The 25353-nt window shown below is 54.1% G+C and overlaps 1 protein-coding gene and 1 long non-coding RNA gene across 3 annotated transcripts; one reads left to right on the top strand and one right to left on the bottom strand.

The window, feature by feature from the left end:
- Positions 1-2877: 2877 nt before the first annotated feature.
- On the bottom strand, positions 2878-20308 carry SALL3 (spalt like transcription factor 3). Its single transcript, XM_046024185.1, has 3 exons — positions 20218-20308; positions 5131-8627; positions 2878-4187 (listed from the first exon to the last, which is right to left on the bottom strand). Exons 1-3 carry the CDS (start codon positions 20297-20299, stop codon positions 3756-3758), a joined length of 4011 nt encoding a protein of 1336 aa, XP_045880141.1. The 5' UTR covers positions 20300-20308; the 3' UTR covers positions 2878-3755.
- Positions 20309-20957: 649 nt separating this feature from the next.
- On the top strand, positions 20958-23864 carry LOC123954400. Of its 2 annotated transcripts, XR_006821075.1 has the most exons (5): positions 20958-21116; positions 21994-22191; positions 22586-22637; positions 22786-22911; positions 23073-23864. It is a non-coding gene; the product is annotated as an uncharacterized LOC123954400 (long non-coding RNA). The 2 variants fall into 2 exon arrangements; XR_006821074.1 differs by having other exon boundaries at positions 22786-23864.
- Positions 23865-25353: the final 1489 nt, after the last annotated feature.

Genomic DNA, 25353 nt, shown 5'->3' with positions numbered 1-25353 from the left:
ACGTAATTTTTTCCCTCGTGGGTCTAGAATATTCTGCAGATCGAATTGAACGTAGCTGAGAAGTCAGCCGACACGACCAAACGCATCACGGCCTGTTTCCCCGCGAGGCGCCGTCGGAAGCCCCTCAAGGCACACACGGGTCCTGTGCCTTCCCCAGCCGCCGGCAATGAGCGAAGGAGCGCGGGATTGGAGCACGACAGGCCGAGCCCCGAGGCCCACAGGTGGGGTGGCAGGCGAGGCTGGGGGCTCCGCGCGTGGGACGTCATGCACGCCGGGACAGCCGCGAGGGGTCTGGGCTTCCATATCAGACAAGATAAATCCAGCCCCGAGGAGGGTTGGTCTGGAAACGCTTGAGCCACCCGGAGACAAAGGACAGGCCTGTCGCCTCCGTGGCCTCCTGTGGCTCCGGTCGGGGTGGCAGCGGCTGCCAACTCAGAGCGGTGGCAGGCAGGGGGACCACAGCCTTCCGGCGCCCACGCGGAGAAAACGACACCGTGCAGAGTTTGAGAACAATTGCTTTTCCACCCTTCAGCGATACTTTTTAATTAGTTTTAAATGTGAACGGTTCCTGTAATGAACTTAGAATAGAAATATACTTAAATAATTTTTAGGGACTGTTGGCATTGATGGTTCTCTGATGCACGGTCTGAGCACTCGAGAGGTAAATATCCAGGCTTGTTAAGCGGCAACAGCCTTAGATTTTTACACTGGAAATGCTTTTGAAATAAGTAGATCTCGTTTTTCCTGCATTTTAATTTATATTATTTCAAATGGTAAGGGCCTGTGTTTATCATTTTAAAAAACAGATGAATTTACGGTCTTATTGAGCCCACTCGTGTTTGCTAATTTCCATCCTCGCCCTGAAACCAACACGGTTTAGCCCCTAAGGTTTAGGATGTGCTGGAAGGCTGGCCCCGGCAGGTAGCTCGCCCCACACTCCCCAGGCAAACATCACTGTGGCTTCTAGGTGTCTGTGGCTATTGGAAAAAAGGAATGGGTTGGATGAATACTGAAATCCAGGAGTTACCACATTTTTTGAAGTTTTAAGTCCTATAAAGCGTTACCGGTGAAATAAAGAGATCCTCTGGGAGAGGGGACAGAGGTGTGGGCAGCCCCTCCCTGACCACGTCCCACCTGGAACCAACTTGACGCTCAGCAATTTATCTCAAGCGGTCCCAAGAGCCAATATGTTCATTTAACGCTGATGACGGGAAAGCAATTCAGTGTGGTCATTTTTGGGCACGGCAGGCAGTCTCTAATGAGGAGGCAATTTCTACACCTTCGTCCATCACAGATGTAAAAAAAAAAAATCCACATTAGGAGGCTGCATTTTTATTTTAGGAAAAAAGTGAAAAATAAAATTTCAAGACCAATCGAGATACATGTAGATATTGCTTATGTCTAAGCTGTCAACCCTATTGACTTTCCTCGGAGAAACACCACAGACAGGACATCCACCAGCAATGACCAGAACCTCAAATTCCACGGTTTCCACTCGAATAATCAAGGAACGCAATTCAGAAGTCATGTTCCATCCTGCATTTTATTCATTTCCGTATGACAAAAATAGTAACCTAGTCTAAGACATCCATTTCCATCAGTAGATGGGTCGAGCCACAGATTTGTCATAAAAAATATTGGATCTCGGTAAGAACGCCGGCTGGCTCGGGGGCCCCGGCCCTACATGGTGCTGCAGTAGAAAAATAGTGTCTCTCTTCACCACGCAGGGAGGGACGGCCTGGTCCTGAATAAGAAGGGGGCGCGCCTGGCCGGCCCTTCATGAGCCGTCTTATTTACAACACTTTACATTTCTCTTTTTAAGTTATATACACATCCTTCCGGGGGAAGAGAGAACACTACATGGTACCGAATACTAACAACAACAACAAAAAATCACACCAAAAAGGACACATAAATAATAAAGACATTCCACTGCAGCCGCCCAGCAGCGCCCACGGGCTCGGTGCTTGGCTCCAACAGCAGGAGACGGTGAGGCTGGTGGAGTGAGGAGCCTTCAGGCCTGGTTTGCTCCAGGATACGACGTGGCCTCGCTGCGGCTGTGGTGGCATGGGAAAGATCCTCCTGTGTTCCTGTCCTAGCCAAGACGACATCACTGTCCGGCTCCCGCTTCAGGGCACACACGCGGAACCATGCCTCTGGACGCCACGGTCGGAGGAGGCGAGCCGCCGCCGAAGCCAGCCGGCCTGCACCGCACAAAATGAGGTAGCGCCACCCCGCCCGCGGTCCCCAGCTCGGGCCGAGCCATCTATACAAGGTCAGCAGCTCCAGATCGTATTTTGCACGATCAGACGACATTGTGCTTCCTTTTCATCTGAGAAGATAATAAATAAATCAGAAAATGTCCCGGTGGTGACAGATTCTACTGCCGGACGTCGCTCTTCCTCCGCAGCTAACCGTACACCAGAACCAGGGCCTGGAGGCGAGTCCCGCCTGCGCGAGCGAGAGCCGGGCGGCCACTGCACACCAGACCCCTGCCACCGTCTCCGGGCCCCGCCAGCTGCTGGCTCACGGTCCTGGGGTTAATTCATCAGACTCGTGTTAGGGGCGGTCAGGTTTGAACATGGGCTTTGTAGAAAAGTTAAATAAATCATTTTAATTTAAGAAATGGCAGGCCCTCGTTTATTGAGGAACAGACAAGTCTTGGTGGCTTTTCTGTGTAAGTGGTAAGGATTTCTCATAGTGTTTGACCTTAAGACAAAACAAGAAACTGTGACAGTTTTTTTTCATTTTCCTTAAACCAAAGTACTATTTATAAAATACTTTACATCTTTTTAAGTTTTCAAATTATAGACAAACCTCCCTCATACAAAATCCTAAAAGTGCAACAGTATAAATTAAGAGTTCGCAACCACAGTATACAAACGTTACCTTTTTATTGTACAACTCTGATAACGTGAAGCATGTCCTCACAACCACTTATAACGTTGTGAATAATTTACGGTGACATTTTGTCTGTAACTTGTTCCCAATCGCTGGGCTACAGACCACACTAGGGAACAATTGTCCACATAGCAGCTACAAACATTTAAATTAAAAAAAAAAAAAAAAAAAGAACAAAAAGAACAAAAAAAAAGGCTTGTCACTGACGGGTACTTGCACACAAAAGCATGCGGTCTTTCCCAGGGGGACTTCACAATTTGCCTGCATTGAAAAAACTCACTTATTTATAGTAAAACAAATTCTGCTTTAAAAGAAAAAATCACACAGCCAGATGTATTCTGCGGTACAAAAGCTTCCTCTAAAGGGGGGGCCGCATTCTGTTACCCGCATAATCTTAACATTATCAATACTACAGACACAGGGGCGGCCAGAAGACGGCGCTGGGAGAACCCGACCACATCCTCAACAGTCTAAACGCCGAGTTCAAGTTTCTAACTAACTCGAATGGAACCTTCAAGTGAGTGTCGCTGGGACACGCAAGGGACCCCCTCCCCCTCGCAGGGGTTATCGGGTTTTGGGAGGAACGAGTGGATGTGGTGTGAGACCTTTCCGTTCCCAAGGCGGTCCTACAGGACTCCTCTTTTTGATCTCAATTTACAAACAGCCGGCAGAGTCCCCAGGGCAGTCAGGCTCGCATGGAAGGTACATGCACTGCGTCCAGGACAGCCTTCCGGCAGCCGCACGGGGAACGCGTCTCCTGCTACGGGGACCATTCTCAGGGGAACCGGGGCCCAAGGCTGCGCAGCCTGAGGGCCGCCCTTGACGGTGTGCGCGCGGGACGTTGCCGACCACAGCTAGTTAATACCGATCTCCTTGTTATCCTCGATAAACCTCGTGAACGGACGGCTGGCTCCCGTTTCGGAGCTGGCTTTGTCCAAACCCACGATGGGCGGACTGCCGCCGCTGCGCACTTTGTCCATCCCGGCGGCCAGAGAACCCAAGGGGGGCAGGGCGCTTCCCCCGAGACTTACAGGGAGCTGGGGAATGCCCCCATTCTGGATGACGGAGATCTCATTGTTCTTCACGGCGAGACCATTGGTGATGGCTGCAGCGTACTGGTTCCAAAAACTCGGGTCAACGTTCATTGCTCGCGCCGCCAGATCCTTCTGGAACATTTCTGAGAACTTCAGGGCGTCGCCCCCCAGCAGAGCCATGGGGTTGTCCACGGACAGGCGGCGGCCGCGCCTCGCGGGGGCGTTGTTCCACATGTGCGTGCCCATGTGCACCTGCGTGGGAGACAGGGAGACACAAGGCACAGGTGAGCCGGCCCAGCTCCGGGGCGGGGGCGTGTCTGTCTCCACGCGGCCCACATGCCGTGGGAAACCCAGCACCGCCGTGTGGAATCGGTTTCGTTCCCCGTTCCCAGCGTCTTATGCTTAGACATGCCATCGTTCTCCTCACACAAAAAGCAAAATCAGCCAATATCTTCGTGCACGTTTCTCTCACTTGATGACCTTGACAGAATAAGGTTCCCCCACATGGTGGAAAGCCCACAGGCCACGGGGGGCTGGGAGGGGGTGCAAAGCTCAGAGGGCACAGAGCATTTTGCCCCTCCTGCCTCTGCCCTGCTCCATGGGACGGCCATGTACTTGAACTCCCAGCTTTGCCGGGCCCCATGGTCGCTCTCCCCGACATGGAAGCAGCCCCTGGGGCACGTGTAGCCGGCTCCTGTCCGACAGGAAGGAGCAGCCACAGGCTTCGAGCTGTCCACTGTCTTGGAAGAGCGCACCGAGACCCAGGCAGGTGTGTGACGTGGACAGATGGGGGCAAGAGCGCTCCTTGAGCGTGTCGTGCGCACCCCACCTTCCGCAGGGAATGGACAGTGTGGTCGCCACCTTAGACAACAATCCTCACTGGCCCTCACGCTGGGAAGCTCCTCACCAGATGCCCGCTGGCCTCTGCTGGCCACCGCGTGGACACAGGCAGAACCGAGTTCTGGCCCCGGCCCAGGATGCACAGTATCGGTATCTTGTGCGGGTGTTTAAAAGCCCAGCTTATCTCGTCGTCCCGGTTCCTCCGGATTCAAGACGGCACCGGGCTCTGCGACCGGCCCGCTTGGGCATGTGAGCCCGTTGCCACCGCGACACGGCATGTGCTCCCCGGAAGCAGGTGCCCACGTGACACGGAGGGTGGGTCCCCGGCCACGACCCCTGACTCCGTGGGCCTTACCTTGAGGTTGCCCTTCGTGGTGAAGGCCCTCCCGCAGATGGTGCAGCCGAAGGGCTTCTCTCCGGTGTGTGTGCGCTCGTGGATCTGCAGCGCGCTGGCCGAGGAGAAGGTCTTGCCGCACGACTGACAGTTGTGTTGCTTGGGGGTGCGGCGCGGCGGGGGGGCCAGCATGGGCGCGAGGCCGGGGCTCATCACCGCCTGCGGCCCGGGGGGCACCTGGACCGCGGCCGGCAACGGCGCGCCCTCGCCCAGCGGGACGGCTTTGCTGTGCCCGTTCACTTCCATTTTGATCATGGCGGGCGCGGGGCCGGCGACCAGGCTAGGAGTGCTTTGGCTGGGACCTAGGGCAAAGTCGGGGTCACAGAACTGAGAACGCGGCTCGCTCGACGTGTGCGTCAGTAAGTGCTGTTTTAAATTCCCCATAGTGGAGCACCCGCGCCCGCAGACCGCGCAGAGAAACGGGCGCTCCTTCGTGTGGCTGCGGCGGTGGGTTTCCAACGCGCTCCTGCAAGCACAGGGCTTGCCACAGACACCACACACAGTGCCCGCACACTTACCCCGCTCTCTGCTCAGGAACAGCAGGCTAAGGGGGGCCTCCTCCTTGACGGCCGGCCGGCCGGGCGGGGCCGCCGTGAGGTCCAGCGCGCCTCCGTTTTCGGGGGCGGGGGGCGGGCTGTCCGGCCTCTCGGTCTTTAGCGGCACCTCGTGGGGCTCCTCCTGGGCGCTGAGGCCCGGGGACTTGGAGGGCAAGCTCTCGCTGTGGCTGTTCATGGGCGACGGGGCGCGTGTGGAGGACGAGGACTCGGACAGGGCCGGGCTGCCCGCGCTCCGGCTCTCCAGGTCGCCCGCGGCCGACGACGAGTCGTTGCTCAGGCGGTCGCTGTCCCCGGACCCGTTCTCCAGGGACTTCAGGGCCGTCAGCTGCGGGCAGCTCATGACCGAGTCCATCATCTTCATCTGGTTCTCCAGGGCGGCGATGCTGGAGATGACGGAGGGTGGCGAGGGCGGGCAGGACCCCGCGTAGGCCAGCAGCGGCTTGGGCGGGTCGCCGGCGGGCTCCCGCAGCTCGGCGTCGTCCTCCATGGAGTTCTCGTCCGCGTCGTCGTCGTAGCCGCTGAGGGCCTCCGCGGCCTTGTCGCCGTAGGGGAGCTCGGCGTCCATGGCGTCCTGCAGGCCGTCGGGCAGCGGCGTGTTGGGGATCTGCCCGCCCATGTGCATGCGGATGTGCTGCTGCAGGACCACCGCGTTGGTGAACTTCTTCTGGCAGATGGGGCACGAGTGCTGCACGCGCAGCGGCGGCTTGGCCCGGTGCACCCCGAAGTGCGTCTTCAGGTTGCCCTTGGTGGTAAAGGCGCGCCCGCAGATCTTGCACTTGAAGGGCCTCTCCCCCGTGTGCGTCCGGTAGTGCATCTTGAGGGCGCTCTGGCAGCTCAGGACGCGGTAGCAGATGGCGCACTGGTTGGGGTCCGTCATCTTCTTGTCGATGTTCTCCACCAGCTGCTGCAGCTTGGACGTCTCGGACGTCTGCATGGAGTCCAGCAGGCCCCCGAAGGGGAACTTGGCCTTGAACTGGTCCGAGCCGGCCGGAAGGACTGGGCTGCACAGGCCCGTGGAGGCGCTGCCGTCCGTCAGGGCGGCCGCCGCGGACGTGGCAGAGCCCTGCCCGCTCCCGGGGACCTCCCCCGGCCTGGGGTTCGCGCAGGGGAGGCTCATGGGCTCGGTTTTGGTCAGAGAAGAGCCACTGAGCCCTGGCTGGGGGGACTCGGCTGCCCCCGGGACGCCCGACTCCGAGCTGTTGAGGCCGGGGGACAGGGAGGTGCACTCGCTAGACGCGGGCGAGGGCCGCTGCGGGGAGCGGCTCGCGGGGGTGAGGCTGGGGGAGTCTGCGTAGCCGCCGACGCCAGGGATGGTGGACGGGAGCTGCAGCCCGACCGACGTGGGTGCCGTGGGCAGCACGGGCTTGCTGTCCAGCCAGGTGGTCACTGGCTTCTCCGGGGGCAGCGACATCCCATAGGGGATGCCGGAGCAGGTGGGCACGTTGTCCAGGTACTCCGGGACGGGGTAGGGGTTCATCTGGATGTGGGGGTACTTCTCCTTGTGCCTCTGAAAGTGGACCTTGAGGTTGCCCTTGGTGGAGAAGCGGTTCCCGCAGACGTTGCACTTGAAGGGCCTCTCGCCGGTGTGGGAGCGCAGGTGGATCTGCAGGGCGCTGTCGCTGCCGAACACCTTCGCACAGAACCGGCACTTGTGTTTGAAGAAGGGGTCCTCGGCGCTGGCCTTGGGCTCGAACACCGACACGTTGGGGGGCTTGCCCTTGCGGTGCTTTAGGAGGGCGGACAGCGGGTCCAGCGCATTGGCGGTGGCCGCGATGCTGACCAGCGGGTTGGGGAAGATGACGCTGCTGGCGGAGGTCTGAGGTAGAAGTGGGTTTGGCAGGCTGGGGGCTGAGCTGAGGAGGGGCCCCGGCCCCAGGGCGGGGGGCGTCGCGGCGTTCTGCAGCTGGGAGCTGCCGTTGGAGGGGCCGGCCACCGAGGCCGGGACGGTGGAGGCCGGGGCCGTGCCGGAGGACGCCGGGCCACTCGCCTCGGCGGGGACGGAGGGGCCCCCGCCGGGGACGTGCGGGGTGCTTGCCCCGGAGGCCGGCTGGGACAGGTGCTGGGGGCCCTCGTAGGCGGCCGGCTGGGTGGCGGGGCCAGGGGCCGTGGGCGTGGGGGGCGCCCCAGCCGAGAGCTGCAGGGCCGAGTGGGTGGCCAGTCCCTGCAGCTGGCTGGAGGCCGGCACCGGGGCGCTCGGTGCCGCCGTGGCCGCCCCGGGGTTCAGGGGCGGCCGCAGGGGCTGGCGGTTCATCAAGGCCACCTGGCTGCGGATCTGCTCGATGAGCTGCAGCTGGTGAATTTGCTGCTGCTGGAGGGCCAGGAGCTGCTCCAGGATCATGGGGACGGCCACCGCCGCCACCCCGCCGCCGGTCCCCGCGCTGCCCGCAGCCCTCGCGTTCTGGGAGAACTGCGCCACGGCCACCTTGGTGCTCAGGAGGGTCTCCAAGGTCACGTTGGTGTTTGGCATGCCATAGGCGGCCACGGGAGCCGGCTCGGGGATCTGAGGTAGAGGCGGCTTCCCTGCGTGCGAGGGGCCCGGGGTCTGGAAGCCCTCGTCCCCGGCGGGCTCGGCCTCCATGGGCTCCTCCTCCTTCTCCGGGGCCCTCGCCTCACCGCCGTCGCCACTGTCTGCGGGCACCGGCTCCTCCGCCGCCTCGCTCTCCGTCCGGTCGCTGGGAGAGCTGGCCGGGGAAGGTTCTGGAAAGTGCTCGGACGGTGGGGCCGGCTCATCTTCGCCCACGATCAGCACCGGCGGGTTCTTCGTGCAGCCCTTCTTGTGCTCCAGGAAGTCGGTCCACTTGAAGAACTCGGCGCAGCACTTCTCGCACACGCTCGTCTCCTCGCTCCCGCTTCTGCCCTCGCTCCCGCTGTCCCCATCGTCGGCCCCGTCCCGGGGGACGGCTACAAAAACCAAGAGATTACGTCAGTCAGAGGCTCCTGAGACAACCACCTCCATTTCAAAATTTCGCACATAAGTAAAATCAATATTTTTTATTTTGTACAAATTACCCCACTTCAACGTTCCTGACGTCCCAGAGTGTGTATTCTATGACTCTTTCTAGCTGGCTAATCATTTTCTCGGCACAATCCATCAAATTATGAGGCTCTATCAATTGTGGATACGGCTTCTTAATGAAATTCCATAGAAGCCATTGATTTCCAATATTTTCATACAATCTGCAGCCACCCTGTCTGTTGGGCACAAAGGCAGCCTTCGACGGGCTCATTAGGATTCCCCCTACCATCGGGCTTCCTCATTTCCAGCAAAATTAGAGATGCCTTTGCCAGTTCACTTAACATCGCTAAACTAATCTGTAACCTTTCAAACTCACGTCAGCACCTGACAGGGGAGCCGGCGCCGTGACTCTCGCAGGGTTGGACCGCGAGATTTATTGTCTTTGCGCGGCGCAGAGACATTACGCATTTAATGTAATTCTATAGAACCTTCCAGATCCATGGGCATTTATTTCACATATGAAACCTCATCTAAATACTTTCATCTGTAAATGTAACAAAGAGAATATAAGCGCTTCTTACGTCCCTGCTCAGAAGAATCGTCTCCCTGACTCCTAGCTCGATCAACCAATCAATCCTGAATGTTCTCAGCCCTTTGACTCTCCTCACGGACAGGGCCCGTTTCTACATTGTAGGATCTGCGAAACGAGTACCATCAACACAGTCTGGGCCGGAAACTAATCATGTTTAATACAATTAATTGGCTGTCAGAGGCAATATTTCTTGGCGAAATGAACCAAAATTATATGTTGTTGTGATTAGCCAATAGAGTTCGGCAGTTTGTTAACAAACTAGAATTATATATTTAAAGTTCGTTTATGTTGACATGTTTAACATGAGAATGTTGTCGTCAGACACACTTTTTGTACCTATTTTCATCTCTTCTCATACAAAGACGTGGCAAATTAGATGCTGTGCCATAGTGGAAAGCCCTCTAATTGGTTACACATGTTTAATTACTGTTGTAGGCAGCTACTTCCTGACTCCCCGTACCCTCTTGTGCCGAATAACAGCCATGTTTAATGAACGGTTCTAATTCACACCTGATCAAATAAACGGCCGTCCAGGAGCGAGGCATCCGCACACGGGCACGCTCCCGGCTCTACTTTCTGGGAGCTGGGATGAAAGGTAGTGCCTGGTGATCACTCGGGCTCGATGTGCTGCCGTACGTATTCCTGACTTGTAACTGCTTTTCGTCAACTTACAGAAGGAGTGACGGCAGAAATCAGTTTGAACAGAGACAAATGACAGCTGCAAATCAGCTTTTTGTTAGCCTGCACAGTTGAGTGTGAGAACAAAACACCCTCAAGTTTGTGTCCCCACAAATAATTTGCTGCTGTAACATCAACAAATATATTTGCTAAAAAGTCTCCATATTTCTTCTTTTTTTGGGGGGGGTGGGAAAAGAACAACCTAGCACCGGTTTTAGTAGAGAAATCTGATTTTTAAAAAATAAACTGCAAAATCGCTTCGTTCCTCTACTGGGAAAGAAAATAAAAATATTTTTCGAGGCTAGTCAGCTGCTCTCCACGAGGCCATTATTTCCAGGTAATTTATATGTGCCTTTAAAAAAATTATTAGCAGTGTTCAATTAGCATTTTCTTAACTGGCTAAACCATCTGAAGGGGGAAAAGAAGTTAGAGCTTGCGGCCCATAAAGACATGCTAGACTCTTAAACTAAATTCAGCACTGAAGGTCAGACTGCACGAAGTCTCATTACTGTATAGGGAAGGGATGTAATAGGTGTCTGTAATGAGGTTGAATACAGCTGGAAGCAAGGACGCAGCTGATTTATACTGCAGACAGGAACATTCACAAAATAAATGCTTGCAGTACTTAACTTTGCTCAATGTATGCAAAATCTAATTTTAAACATGCTAAGGTTATAGAACAGAACAAACACACCCCCCCCAAAAACAACAACAAAAAAAACCCCACCCCTAAAGTCTCCAGGTAAACAGCTTCTGATACAGTAAGTAATCAAGTTGGAATCAATGTTACACTGTATCATAACTATTCTAACTAAACAGGACTAAGTATTTCTTAAAGTTCTTTTCCAATATTTAAAGAAACGATATTAAAGGCTTGTCCTCATCTTCTAAAGATTTTTATTTTAATACTTTTCAAAGAGAAAAATACCAAGAAATTAAATATTGCTAATTTGTTTAACTATTTTCTACCTTTAACTCCTTAGAGATAAAATGTGCCATCACAGGGTACACAGAAACATTCACATGGTGTCAACATTTAAAATTTTATGCAATTAAACACTGTGTGGATGTCATTCAAAGACTGCTTTTTCTTTATGTGGATTATGTGTTAGGGACAATTCACCGAATAAACGCTTACAATAAGGCTGACTGAAAGTGCGTTTGGTGTTTGAAAAATTAACTTAATTGTAAATAAATGATACCTTACAAACGAACATTTCCCAGATATGCTGTGTAACAAATATGTGAAACACAGAAATACTATTCTTTTTTCACCATGTTTTTCTCAGAGCTTAAGTGACCCAAACAAACCTCTATTTACTTTCAAGATAACTTTTGACATTTCCACTGGTTTTTCCTGTGCTAGGACTTTCCGGGTTTGCACCCGAATTCATGGAAACTGGGAAGCGTCCTCCCAGGTACTTTCCGTCTCCCACGGGCGGGTCTGCACACACACAGCCACTCCTCACCTGCAGAAACTGAGCACTGAGCTTCTCAGCACTTCCTGCCAAATAATGAGCCATTCTGTTTAATGCAGTTATAAATGATAACTACCTAAACGCAATGAAGATATTCTTGTCAACGCAGAATACCCTTCCACTTATATTCCTTTAAAATTGAAGCAGGAAGGCAAACCTGCAGAGGAAATTGTGTAAAAATGGCATCCGGCCCTTGGACCTGTTAATAGTTCATTTATGTTAATGAACCCAACAGGACAAACAATCATTGGATCTTATTATAAGCAAAGTTTCATAATAAATTTGCCTTTTAAAGCTAAAGCATAGTTCAGAAACTACAATGAAGGAAGGAAACATTCTTCACGTACAATCTGGATTTCTCACTTGGGGCAGATAGTTTAGAATCGCCACTTTTTCTTTTGTTTAATTAGGATCTGTGCAAACACAGCCGCGCTCACTCACTAAGGTCATTCACTACCAGGCAAGGTAAGAGTCTTTCACTACCAAAATGCGCAGGTGATTCGCATCCCACGAAAGAGAGAGAGAACCGCACATTTCATGAGATGGTCTTGAAAACAATGCATACGAATAAAACCCCTAATATTTCATTATGGAATCGTAATTCTGGCTGCATGTTTTGAGAACGGCCTTGAACAACAAGCACGACTTCACCTGACTTGCCCGGGAGGAAATAGCCCAGATGAGTCCCTCTTCCCAGGGGCAGAGCTCCTAGAAGGAGGACGACCGTGGAAGTCCAGAGGGAAAGCATGGACTTCGGACGTGCTCAGAACAGAGGGTACATGAAGAAAGTTGTTCTAACCGGCTGTGACAGCACCTCTCGTCACACGATTCGGTGCGCACGCGCTGAAATAGCAGCCCCCGTGTTGCTGGTTTTTTCCTTCTTTTTTTAAAACTGCTTTCTACGACAGGGAAGCCCATACTGGAAAACCCTGAGTGCAGTTCAGAGAACTTCTCAGGCCCTTTAATCCCGCGTTGTTTGACGACATTTCTCTGGACGTACATGCTGTGGCATCCTTTAGTGAGATTTACATTTTTCAAATTGGCCTTTGTAGTTAGAAACAGAAGTTATCACATCCATTAGTTAGCGTGGCTTACAGTTTTTATCTCAATGTAAAACCACGTCAGTCGGTGAGCCCAGGTAACAGGGCAACCCCACAAGGGAGAGGAATTTATTTCTAGAGCAGTGGTGGGAAATTCTTTCTGTCTTAAGGGAGGGGGCTGGAAAACAAGCATTAGAATCATTATCATTATTGTCAAGGTAATTTATTTTCTGTATCCTGAACGTTCACGGACAGGACGGAGAGACTTGGGGTTGTAAACAGGCCAGGGATGAGGCAGGAATTTATAGGGCCTGGCGTCACCAGCACAAGCCAGGGGCCTGCCCAGCACCTCCCTGGCGGCGGCGTGCAGGCAGGACCTTCCCTTCCTGTTCACAGGCACGTCTGGGGGATCCCCCCCCCCCCCGGCCAGCGCCCTGCAGATCGGAGCCCGCCGCCGCGTGTCCATATGAGCAGGAGCGGCTCGGGGAGGACCTCTCCTTGGCTTGTGTCCTCCGTGGCCCAGCCAGGCTTCAAGCTGGGCGCTGCTGTTCGGAGCTGAATTGTTCTCCTGAACGCGGTCAGGAGGAGGGAAGAGAGGCTGGGAGATAAAGCTGTTTCAGTTTACGAGAGGAAATGTGTAATTAGTTCACGACGATCCCACACTCGCTATTTATACCGAAGGCTTTCAGGCCTATCACTCCCCCGATATTCTAGAGCAGGTTCTACGGAAGGAAAACGGGCCCCACAGCCTTCTGGAGAAAGCCTCTAACAAAAGGATACCTTCGAGGGCAGTCTTCAAAATGGATGGATTTCTTTTTCTTCTCACTAATAAAACACACAGAGAACGTCTATGAAAAATGTTTCTGTTCTTAGGAACAAATCCCTGCGTGTGAGAGGAGCCCCCCCAAAGGGTTTCCTTTTTCTGTTTTAATTCCTGGTCTGTTACATAGCGAGCAGGGATCATGTTTTCGCTGGCCACGCGGAGCACCGTCTCCAAGAACGACTGGCAGAGGACAGGAGGGATATTCACACGTGGGGCGGTCTAAGGCCACAGCGAGAGGCACCGCTGGAATGCGTCTGACCACCTCGGAGACACACGGGCTCCCCGGACATTTCCAGCTCCAGCTCGTTTTCAATGTCCTCTCCGGAGGAGGCGAGTGCCCGCTGAAGGAAGCGAAGCGGTTCCCCACACGGGAGACGGTTTTATCATTCTGCAGAGCAACCCCAATGCCCACGGTGACTCCCTACGCTTCTGCTACCTATTTGTTAATTCTCTGCAATGAACGAAAGGAGAAGTCAAACTTGCTCTGCGTGGGCAAAGGGATGTTAACTTCCCACTTTAATTAGTGACTACAAACTGCCACGTGGGTCTGTGGGAAAGGAAAAGGCCCTTGGTGCTTGGCCTTTACCATCCCTTCAAAATCTAGGGAGCGTTTTTCAAGTCGTCCTAAATTGTGCGGAGACACTTATTTTCTTGCAAATTAATTCTTTTTAACTCCTTATGATAGCTCTGAATCCCATAAAGAAAGATGAATTATCACACACTGAACCCAAGCTGTGAAACAGGAGGGGACAAATAGAGACCCCTACTGTGTTTAACAATGTAGAAGAAATTCCAGAAGCAATAGAAAAATTTTGTCCTCTCCCCAGACCTCCAGGCCTGTGCGCGCGGCGGCGAACAGTGGAGGGCACTCTTGCTATGCGGAACGCCCGCGCTGACCCGCGCTCGGCTTCCGTCGGCTCGGTGGCCCACATCTCAAATTTGTTAAGTAACGACCACCTGTGGCACAGTCACCAAATGTCTTCTGCTGAGAGCAGTGGCGGTTTCTACTCTGCGTGCTGAAGCATGGGGGAGGGAAAGTGCGGTTTCCCGCACGGACACATGCAGATGGAAAGCAGCCACGACAACCATGGGTGTGAACTCTGCCTCGACGCCGCCTGGCGTAGTAAGATGTTCGCTACACTTACGGTCGCACAGCAGCTCCTACGTCTGGATGCGTGTGGCAGGCACACCCGGAAGGGATGGATGCGTGGGGCAGGCACACCTGGGAGGAACGCACACGCATCGCCGTCCCCGCCTCCACACGCAGAAGCACCCGAAACAGGTTGGCCATGCCAACCGTTCCCACCCAGATTTGGGGAGGGGGAAACAAGGCCTGTACAGGGACACTCTGGCTTAAGATGAGGGTGGGCCGGAGTCCCATCGGCCACACGCTGGCCCCCAGCGCGCCTCCTCGAAGGTGCCTGCGTTCCAACTCTCGCTCCCGCCCGCCAGTTTTCAAATTCCCTTCACGTAAAAATACACAAATAAGCACGGCCACTTACACGTGCAAACACACCCGGGCCCGAACAGCCCAGAGAAGCGGAAGTGCGCGGTGTCCAGCGGCAAGGCCCTGACGAGCTGCAGCCGCCTCGCACGTGGGCTCCAGGCGTGGAATCATCTCCCTTATTTCTCAGCACCTGTCCGCGGAGTTCACGCACACGCACAGAATCATCCGGCCGGAGCCGCTGCCCGCGCTGCCCGAGCACGGATGGGAGCCCACAGCGGGGCTGCCCGTCCGTGCTGGGGAGCGGTCACTCTCGGAGGGAGGACCGGGGAGGCCGGGAACACAGACCAACGGCCGCAGCACCTGCGGGGTTAATTTAACAGTTCACGATGGGAGAGCTGCACAAAGGCACCCCGTTCTCTCTTCTTGAAGAACCGCAAACACTCGTGCTGAACGAGATGGGCATCAGATACACCGCGCAGCTCGGAGCCGACGCGGGTCTCCCGTTAACAGATTCGGTGTTAACACTTAATAGAACAGTGCTGAGTCGTGTTGCCAAGGTCAACAGCGCAGATGCACTAATTGTATTATGAGCTTGACATCTAGTGGCCACCCCTGGCAGGGCAAAGCAGGCAAAGGTTAAATCAGCTAAGGCCTGTCACGGCGCCTCTAACGACCCACCTTCAGGGAGAGCCAGGCGGAAGCTCCCTCGCTCTGCAGCCCTACCTTCCAGGCCTTGGGCCGAGCTCGGCAGGCCGGCCGGATGCTTTCTGGCAACGCAGTGGGCTAGGGAGATGCACGGCCGGCCTGGCCCCACCCGGGCTGACCGGAAAAGACCAGGCCCATGGACGACAGGAGGCGGACACCAGGCTGGTGCCCGGCAGGTCTCTGGTGGACGTTTGTCCCCTTTAATTAACAAACAAATCAATCTTAATCTCTCACATAAATAGAGCCCATTACGTTATTTCATTATTTCAATTAATATTTTACACTTTCGGTAACGTGACTTGACCTATTTGCATGGAAATCACACTGACAGTTAACTGCATTTTAAAGCATGAAAGTGTTCAAATTACAAGAGAAAAATCCAAGGTCAGGGCTGCTTTTTTAAATATATAAGTTTATTTAAAGTACTAGGAAAACCATGTTACATAGATTTGCCTTCTGATTTCGGACGGACTGGGAAACAGCTTGGCGCAGGCTATCCTTACAGACCCGTCCCAGGAGCAGCAGAATCAGATCTCGTCTCCAGGAGACTAAGTCTGATACTTTGGTCTTATTCTGGCAACTAGTCAAGGAATCATGGAGGAAAATAAAATCTAACAAAACAAAACAAAACACCCTTCCTGTTAGTTATGCACAAAGTATCCCCTTGAAACAACTGCGCAACATTAGAAGTGCAGAACGACATGAGCAGTGAAGACTTACTTCACTTGGGAAAAAACACACACACACAAAAACACCAACACAAAAACACGCCAAAACACCCCGAGTCGATTCTCACACTTAAGAATGCTAAATCCCAGCTGACGTCCAGCACACAGGACGGACACCCTGGCTGCATCCTGGCTGCATTCCCTTGCAGAGCTCAGAGCTACCTTGAGATGAATGGGAAAGCCTCTTAGAGACTGCGGTTGAAAATGAAATCTGACCCATTTTTGCCTGCTTTTGCCATCATCTTGTGTACAAAAAATAATCAGCTTGCTAAGTAATTCCTGCTGTTGGTACATGCCTTCTTCTTTTTCTGGCACTGAACAGATCTAAAAATATTGGGTTATGCGTGCATTGTGGAAGTTTAAAACGTACATAAACCCCAACTGCTACAGAATCAGTCTTTCTCTGTAAGTGGGAATTGGCATGCTTCTTAGTGCCCACCAATGGATGCGTCTTTAAATAGCTTACATTTTAAAATGTTATTTTCAAAATAAATATTTGCAAATCCCCCCCACCCCCGCCCGCCCCAGCCCCCCCTAGTTACTTTTCACCTTTCATGTTTCAGAGAAAACAATCTGCCTAACGTGCTCGAAAGTGGCTTCTGCATTGTTTGCATTTGGAATGCTGAATTGTAAATGTGTGTAGTGGGGCTGGGGCGGGGGTACTCAAGGCAAACCATGCATATACAGATAAAAGAAAAAAGATCTCTTCACTGAGGGCTGGTGGCCTTCTTTCCTTTAATTTAAACACAGTCTGTGAATACCACTGGTAAATTCTTAAATCACATGCTTACCACATTTAAAAGGATTTTTAAGATAGCCATATGACTGTAAGTTGGCAGAAAATAAAAACACACTTTGAAACAGTTAGTGCTAACAAACAAAATACAGGATGGCAAATTGTTTTAAATTATAGTATCTTTTTGTTCTTCCTTAAATATTCTTTGTAATGACAATAAAATACATCTTTATTAAGTTGTATTCTACACAACGAAGGACAGCGATAGCACACTTTTTTAAAGTTCTTAGCAGGAGTACACGTGCTGTTCAGTCAGAAGTTTTAATTAATTTTTCTTAGAACAAAAATACTCAGGTGGCTCAGAAAATTTCATTATCCCGTGCCGTGCATTTAACTGAATTCTAAAGCTGCATCACATTTATTTCTAAATTTTCAGACAGGAATGAAATAATTTGTAATTTTAAATGATGGTTCTTACAGAGAAAGTAAGTCTCAGGCATCCTGCAAATAAAATTTTACAACAGGATAACTTTAGAACTTAACACAAACCATGATTACTTTTTCTCACTGTAGCTACGTCATATTTCATTTCTGCCATGATAAGGTTTGGGTAACGCCGGTGCTGTTTTTTGGATGGCCACGATTTACTGCCTGCCTAAAAACCAAAGCCTGAGGAAGAGTCATTTCTCTCTTTTTAAGAACTGAACTCTTTTTACTGTAAATTAATGTGACTGTGCATCGCTGCCCTCCCCCATATTGTTACTAAAAATTGTCCATGTGTTTGTGTTTCATGGCATTATCAATAGCCTTCAATTTTACCTCATGCATCTACTGCTTTAATTAATATGTCACGCCCAAACTGATACAAAAGAACTATTTACTTTGTCTCTAAAACACTGTAAACTAACTTAGCCCTCTTAGAACTTCATGCACAGTCTGTTTCTTTCCATTGCCTTTAAGAAAATTACAATTTTGAGAATATCTGATTCATGCTGGAGTCGGGGAGTTTTCAGAACCCTTTCTCTTAAAAAAATATTTTAGTTATCTTACTAATGATGATCAGCACGACCATACATCCACAAGCATTCCTTGACTGAACCGAGAACAGAGTATCTTTTATATTCCATGAACAATCAGCTTCAGAATAATTAAATCAGAAAGAACTATTTTTAAAATAGTTTGCCTAAAGTACCTTTAAAACGATCCAGGAAACATACTACTTGACTACGGCTCAGCCCCAGACAGGCTATTTCTGGCCTGTTGCAAAATTTGACCAGGAACTGTGGCAATATCTTGATTACAATTCCCAACGACTGCGAAAAACCCAAGCTTGACAAACTTTAATCCTACGATGGGTAAAAAAACAAAACAAAACAAAACACACACCCTGAATATGCTTCACCTCTAAGTAAATTCAGTAACAAGAGGAATTCAAAAGAGAACTTGTAAATAATTTACTCCATCTAGGTTTTCAAATATAGGCTACATATCCCTCAACATGTTTACACGATTAGGCTCCCCACGCTCGCATTTCTGACGTGAAATTAAAAATGAATAGCAGGCCTCCGCTAGTTAATTGTTAAATACAAGGGGTTTTACTCTATTAATTAAAATATGCTTTAATAAAAGGAGACATTGCACATTTTGATAAGGACCCTACAAAGCTGAGAAGTATTTACATTGTTGCATTTTGGGGCGGCTGTGAAAGCCGATTTTAAGCTATTCAGAAGCCACAATAATAAAGCTTTAAAATTCCTCACTGGGATGCAATGTAGTTCTTTTGAAGGAAAGACTGTCTTTCTCATTCGGCAGAAATAAATCCATTCATTTGATCATGTAGTCATTGAGGGCAATACAAAACAAACCAAGTGTGAGAAATTCTATGTGATGAAGTAAACAAAACAAAAAAAAAAATCCATTTCCATGACAAAAAGATTCTTTGTCCTTAATCTACCCACCATATGCAAGCGTTTCTTTTTAGCATATCTGCTGTTCTAATCTTGGGTGACTAGGGCTACAGATAAGACTCCCCACCTCCTCAGCGACAAAAAGAACGAAGGACTTCACTCTTTATTTAATTCACTAACTCCCACCGCGTGACGAGCGTTTTCTCCCTTCCCCATTCCGACGTGCACACGTACCTGCTTTGCCAAACTTTGCGGCACCGTGTGATAAACTCTTACACTCCTCTGTGTGTGTGGTTTTTGTTTTTGTTTTTTTTTTTTGCTTTTTTGCTCGAGTCTCAGGGAGCAAAGACGCGACCCTGCCCCGCCACAACTTACAGCCGGCTCGTCCACAAAGTTGGGCGGCCTGCGGTCTGCAGCAGCTGCGGTCGGAGCTCGGCGCGGCGCGGGCGGCCCGCGTCCCGGCCGCCCCCGGCCGCCCCCGGCGCACCCTGGGGACCCGCAGACGCGCGGGCGGCAAAGCGCAGCCCCGGCCGGTCCCCTGCTCGCCCGCCCCCCACTTCCGCGGCGCCTACCTTCCCTTCGGGATGCGGAGGGAGCTCCAGGCAGCCGACGGGCTGCAAAGGTGCCGGGGCGCATCCGAGAGAGCAGGAAAGGCCCGAGGAAACTTGGAGCCACCAGGAACGTGCCGGGTCCTGCCGCGTGCAAGGACCACCCCCACGCCGCGGCGGGGCTCACCCGGCTTAATTCCCAAGGCGGCCATTAGAAAGGCCAGGCGACACTGACTTCCTAGTCGCCTCGGAACGGGATCCGGGCTCGTCGGCACGCCGGGACCTCGCAGGCTTCACGGCCCTCGGGGCACACGAGGCGGCCGACAGCCGGCCGGGGTGGGGGGCAGGCCGGGGGTCAGGGCAGCGGCCCCGCTCCGAGCGCGCACCGCCCCGGGGCCCGGCTCCGAACAAAGCTGCCCGGGCGGCGGCCTCCCCGGCCCGCGTCCGGCGGTCGGTGAGCCCCGGACACGTCCCCGCTGCCGCGCCGGCCCGGGGGTCGCGCGGTCGCCGAGGCCCGGCCCAGGGTCCGTGCGCTGGGTCCCGGGAGGCCAGCGCGGAGTCGGCGGCGCGGCCCCCTGCGGGCCCCCCCCCATCCCCAGCGCCTGCCCGGGCGGCTCGGGCCCCCAGCCGGCCCGAGCCCCGGCGCGTCCGCGCGCTGCGCCCCAACTCCGAGCAGCCGAACCAAGTTTACTTGCCCGCAACTCCGCGCCGCGCGCTCCGGGGAGGACCGGGGTCCCTGCGGCTGGCCTGCCGGGGCCGGGCGCCGCGCTCCGGCTCTGGGACCAGTAGTTCCCCCCCAGCCCGCGGCACGCCGCGCCCGACCCCCGCCGGCCCGACCCTCGCGGCCCCTCACCGTCCTCGGGAACCCCGTCCGGCGGCGGCAGCTCTTCGTCCGACTTGAGGTGCTGGGGCTTGGCCTGCTTGCGCCGAGACATGCTGCTAGCGGCGCGCGGGCCCCGAGCGGGACATCGGCATCAGCGGGGCGGCCGGCGGGGACGACACGGGGCGCGGGGCGCAGGGCGCGGGCGGCGGCGGCTGCGCGGGCCGCGCATGGGGCTGAGCAATTAGGCTGGTGAATAATGCATGGCCATTAGCGGCGGGCCGCGCCGATTGGCCGGTCTCCAGCGGACTCGGCGGCCTATGCAAATGAGGCCGCGCTCGCAATTAGCGGCCGCGCGGGGCGAGGGGCGCCTGCGGGACCCGGCGCGGCGGCGCTCACATCTCGGCCCAGGCGGCCCGGCGGCTCGGCGCGGGCGCTCCTCGGGGCCCGGGCGGCGGGCGCGGGGCGCGGCGGCCGCGCTGCCCACGGCGCAGGCGGCAAACTTTGGCGGCGTCCGCGCGGCGCCGTCTCCACGGCGCGCCGGGCTCGCCCCTTTATAGAGAGTCTGCGCCGCCGCCCGCGCCCCGCGCGCGCCCCCCCGCCGCCCGGCCGCCCCTCCCGGAGCGAGCGGCCGCGGGCAGGGCTCCGGCCCGGCGCCTTTGTCTCGCCGGCCCGCTCGGGCGCCGCGCCGCCTGCGCTCCGGGCGCGCAGGGTCGGGCGGCGGGCCGGCTCGGCTCCTCCGCGGCGGGTCTGGCTCGGCGCGCCGGCCGCGCTCGGGCTCAGGTGCCCCTGCCTGCGGACCGTCTCTCCTCTCCGGGCTCGCGTCCCCTCCGCGGGCTCCGCCGGCGACCGGCCGGCTCCGAGGCTCGCGGCCGGAGCGGAGCGGAGTGCGCACGCCGGGGTGGCGGGACTTCGGCAAGACCAACTTTCCGGTTCGGAAGCGGCGCGGGCCGCGCGGCTCCTCCCCTCCCCTCCCCGCGGTCCCCTCCCCTCCGTCCCCTGTCTCCCCGCCCCCCCCCCCCGGGCCCCTCCGACTCGGAGCGCCCGCCCCGCCCGCCGGGCCTCCCCGCCGCCAGCGGCTCCTTAAAGCCAACGGGAGGGAGGGGACGGCGGGGCTCCGGTGTCTCCCCCCAACGCACACACTAGCTCCCCTTCCCGACGGGGGCAGGGCCGGGGCGTATGCGGAGTGGGCAGGGGGCGCAAGGTGCCCCGAGGCCACGCGGCTCAAAGTTCCAAGTCCACGAAAGTCTCGCGCGCGGCCCGCCGCGTTCTAGGACTTTCGGGAGGGACTGGGGGAGGGGGTGGTAGGTAAGGAGGTCGCGCGCGTCTGACCCGGCCCCGCACTCTCGGGCGGCCCGTGCGGCGCGCTCCCGCACGCCCCCCACCCTTCGCCCGCGCTCACGCACGCGCCCTCGCACCGCCCGCGCGCCCCAGCGCCCCCGTGCACACTCTCGCGCGTGTCCTCGGTCCCCGAGCGGCCACCAGGATGTGCCCCAGGCCCTGGCGCCGCCGCGCCCGCCCCCGTGCGCCCTTGTCCCAGTTTCTCTTTTTTCATTTCCTAAATTTCTTATGTTTGTCCTTACAAGTGGCCCTGTGTGGTACGAAGCTTTGGCACAGATGGCCTCCCCACTGTCGTGCGCTGGGGGGATGCGGGCGGCGAGTCGCCAGCCCTGAGCGCACGGAGGGCTGTGGGCTCCTCGAGTGGCTGGGGGTGGGACTCTGCCCGGCTGCGGGTACCCGCCCCACCCGGGATGGACCCCGACCCTGAGCTGCTCCCCCGCCTCTCCGCGGGTTTCTTTTCCGTTCTAGAATCTTCTCGATTCCCAGCCTGCGTTCCCTCGCCCGACTCTAATTGTGTAAGTTTCACGAAGCAACAGCTTTGGGCTCCCTGAAAGCGCAGGAAAATCAGAGAGGAAGGAAGCGCACAGGTCGGCGTCGCCTCCAAAGACCACCCCCGCCGCCACATTTGTCCCCCCTCAAAACAACAACAACAACAAAACCCTTAAGGTTGGTTTTGTTTTGCTTTTTAGTGGCGGGCATATTCATTTGGGCGATTTTGGTTTTGAAAAGGAAAAAAGACAAATAAAACATGTTTGAAGTCTAGAGTTGTTCGCCCCGCACCACCCTTTTATGGTGAAGCTGGGGGGGGGGCGGGGGGCTTCCTTATATTGCCATTACCCTGTGAACTTCCGCGAATGTCGCAAGCATTTGGGGACGCTCCTGCACCCGGCGCTGAGCCGCAGTGAAAAGTTTGCAGACTGCAGCCGGGGCTTTGGGGCAAGCGGGGCCAGGAACTTCCCAGCGGAGAAAGGGGCAAGGAGAAGCGGGGGTGGGGGGGGAGGAAGGGAACGTGTCTCGGTGAGGCGGGGGGGCGGTTGTAGCGAATGGAAGTTTCTTGCAGAATTTCCAGGACCAGCCGGAGTTGGGGGAAGTCGCAGAGTCGCCGCAGAAAGGTAGATTTCCCTGATGTCCTTCTAGAAGAGAAAGAATGCAAAAGCACTCATCGGTGGGTTAGACCCCAGGTTAAAGGTGCACTGCTTTGGGGGACCTGGTTAATTTTCTTTCTTCCCCTTCTTCTTCTTTTTAAATCCACACTTTAAGACGAAGAAGAAGCAAATGTAGGTTCCCGCAGCGTCCGAAGCCTTTCAGAGGAAGCCGGAGCCCGGCTCCCCCGCAGCCTGGCCCCCACAGCACGGACTCCTCCGACTCCTCCTCCTCGGCTACTCTGTGAGCGCCGACCCCCACCTTTTTTGTTCTTAAGGCCATTCCTCCGTCCCCCCTGCCCCCAGCCTCTCTCCAACACACCGGCACGATTTTCCTAGGTCTTTATGGGATTTCCAAACGCAACAGTTTTAATTTTTGTCAACTTGGTTTGCCTTTTCTACGAGGTGTGGTCTTGGAGAGACTCTCTGAGGTTCCTCCCACGGAGGCCAGTCTGAGACGCCGGCCCAGTGTCTGTGGCAGCAAGCCCTCCGACTGCAGAGGGGTGGCACAAGGCGAGCCGAGCCTCGTAAGGGCAGGTGCAGCAGGCTCTGCTAGGCGCTGTGGCGGACAGTGGCTCGCGGCGAGTGGGCGCAGGACTCGGAGCTGCCCTGGCCCGCCTTGCCCGGTGTGAGCACTGGTCCCCACCCGGGTGTGCTGGCTGGAGCGGGCTGGGGGAAGTGGCAGGCTCCACACCGCCCTCTGAGCGCACTGCGCGGGGATTTCGTTGAGAAAATCGAGCAGACATGGAGGAAAGAGTCAGGGAGAATATGAAACGAGAACCTTCGCAAATTCCCCGCCAGGGCTGTAATGGTGCAGATCAGTGAATCTGAGGTGCACCCTTTTAAAAAATCGACGGGGGTAAACAGGATCAATACATATATATTTAAAAGGTCGAGAGCAAAAGGCCATTCCCTCCTCCCTTACCTGTTCTGCCTTTCTTGGCTCCCCACCGAGATGTGAAACTTTTCTTTAACTGTTTTAACGCAGTGTGGCCAGTTTTGATGAAAGCGTCCGTATTTTAAGCTTGAGTCACAACAACAGATTTATTGTGAGCACATTTTCAGATGAGGAACAGGATTACCCTCCAGTCGTGCCGAGATTAAGGGCAAGCACCGGAATGTGCGCCTGAGGTGCAGACAGGGACTCCGGCACGCCGAACCCAGACTCACCACCACGTGACCGCTGCCCACTGCCCATTAAAATATTGTAATACCTAATACTATTGCAAAAACAGAAGTTGCTTTTCTTCTCTGTAATTAAATCTAATTTGTTAATTGTCTTCCCTCTTGCAATGTTGTTTTCATCTTATGAGGCGACACGTTATTATTTTGTCTGCTTAATAATATTATTTACAAATTAATACTGTAGATTTTACATTAGTAGAACATATAATTAGATGTTTGATTTTAATTTGTATCATTTATTCAGATAAGACAGAAAGCCTATCTGCAAGATGGATTTGACAAGGGGAGGTTGAAGAATCGGTTCTATTTCCACATCCCAGCTCCGGGAAGCTACCTGGCCCTCCGTCCCCAGAGTGCCCTTTACCTGCGGTGCTTTTGACACTCTGTCATGCACTTACTCCCTAGCCAGCTGATACAGAAGAAGTATTAAAGGATTACAGCTTTATTTTCTGTCTCCTTTCATGCTCCCCATCCCCCCCCATCAAAGTTCTCTTGTCACTGGCCTTCACCCCTTTCCCTCTGGTTCCTCCCCACCCCCAACTTTTGTTTTAGGTCCTTGCCTTTAAATCTGGCATGATTTTGTGTCTTTAATGCTGTGACAAGTGACCGCTAATTGGTTCTCACTTGAGCAAAGATATTACCATACTAATATTATTATTGGTAAGAAGAGGTAATTGATAACACCACCTGCCACTCTGGGGCAGTCACAATGATAAATGTTTCCATCAACAGGAAATCTGTGCCTGGTGTACCACAGCTCAACGCAAACAGCATGTCAAGTGCCAATTATAAATGTTGCTTTTCTGTGACATTGTGGGGGCGCCAGAAAACATGTAGCCCCAAATTATGTCTGTGGCTTTTTGAAAATGCCTTTTCCCCCAAGCTTCTTGCTCACCCACTTGAAGATAACTCTACCCTCTTAAAAAATAATGTTCTCCTTAAATAAGCCAATATACAACTGACGCCCCGCCCACATTCCACTCGGCTCCTGCCGTCCCCTCTTCTCTGTCCAAGCTATTGAGGTAACCGTGTGGGAATTTTCAATAGATGGAAGCCAAGAGAATAGTATATGAGTCCATCCAGGCCTGTGTGCGTCCCAGCATCTTGTGCATTACAGGATGGCTTACCCCCTCACCAGCAGGCTCCCAGGCAAACATTTGGGGCTTTTCATGTCTCGCAGAGAAATAGCAGCGCATGGCCACCCGTCTTCACACTCAGGGATGCAAGGGATATGAAAGTCCTTCTCTTGTAGGCGTTGACCCGTGTGTCTGGGCTGCAGGTAGACCCAGGAGGGGCACCTCAGTGGGTATGGTGACAAAAATAATGCTGGCCAGCTAAAACGTGGACTCCCCTGCTTCTAGGGAAGCTCAAACGATTATTATTAGCTTGTGTTATTAGATGCAGGCCTCAAAGGGCGAAATCAGCTATTGATAATTGCAAGAAGTATACAGCAGCTACTGTATCGATCGGCTTGTCCCTATTCCCCTGGTATGGAGAGATA

Source organism: Meles meles, chromosome 12 (assembly GCF_922984935.1).
Source record: "Meles meles chromosome 12, mMelMel3.1 paternal haplotype, whole genome shotgun sequence".
Taxonomy (NCBI): Eukaryota; Metazoa; Chordata; class Mammalia; order Carnivora; family Mustelidae; genus Meles; species Meles meles.
Note: the sequence above shows the minus strand (reverse complement) of the source record. Positions and strands in the feature narration are given on the sequence as shown.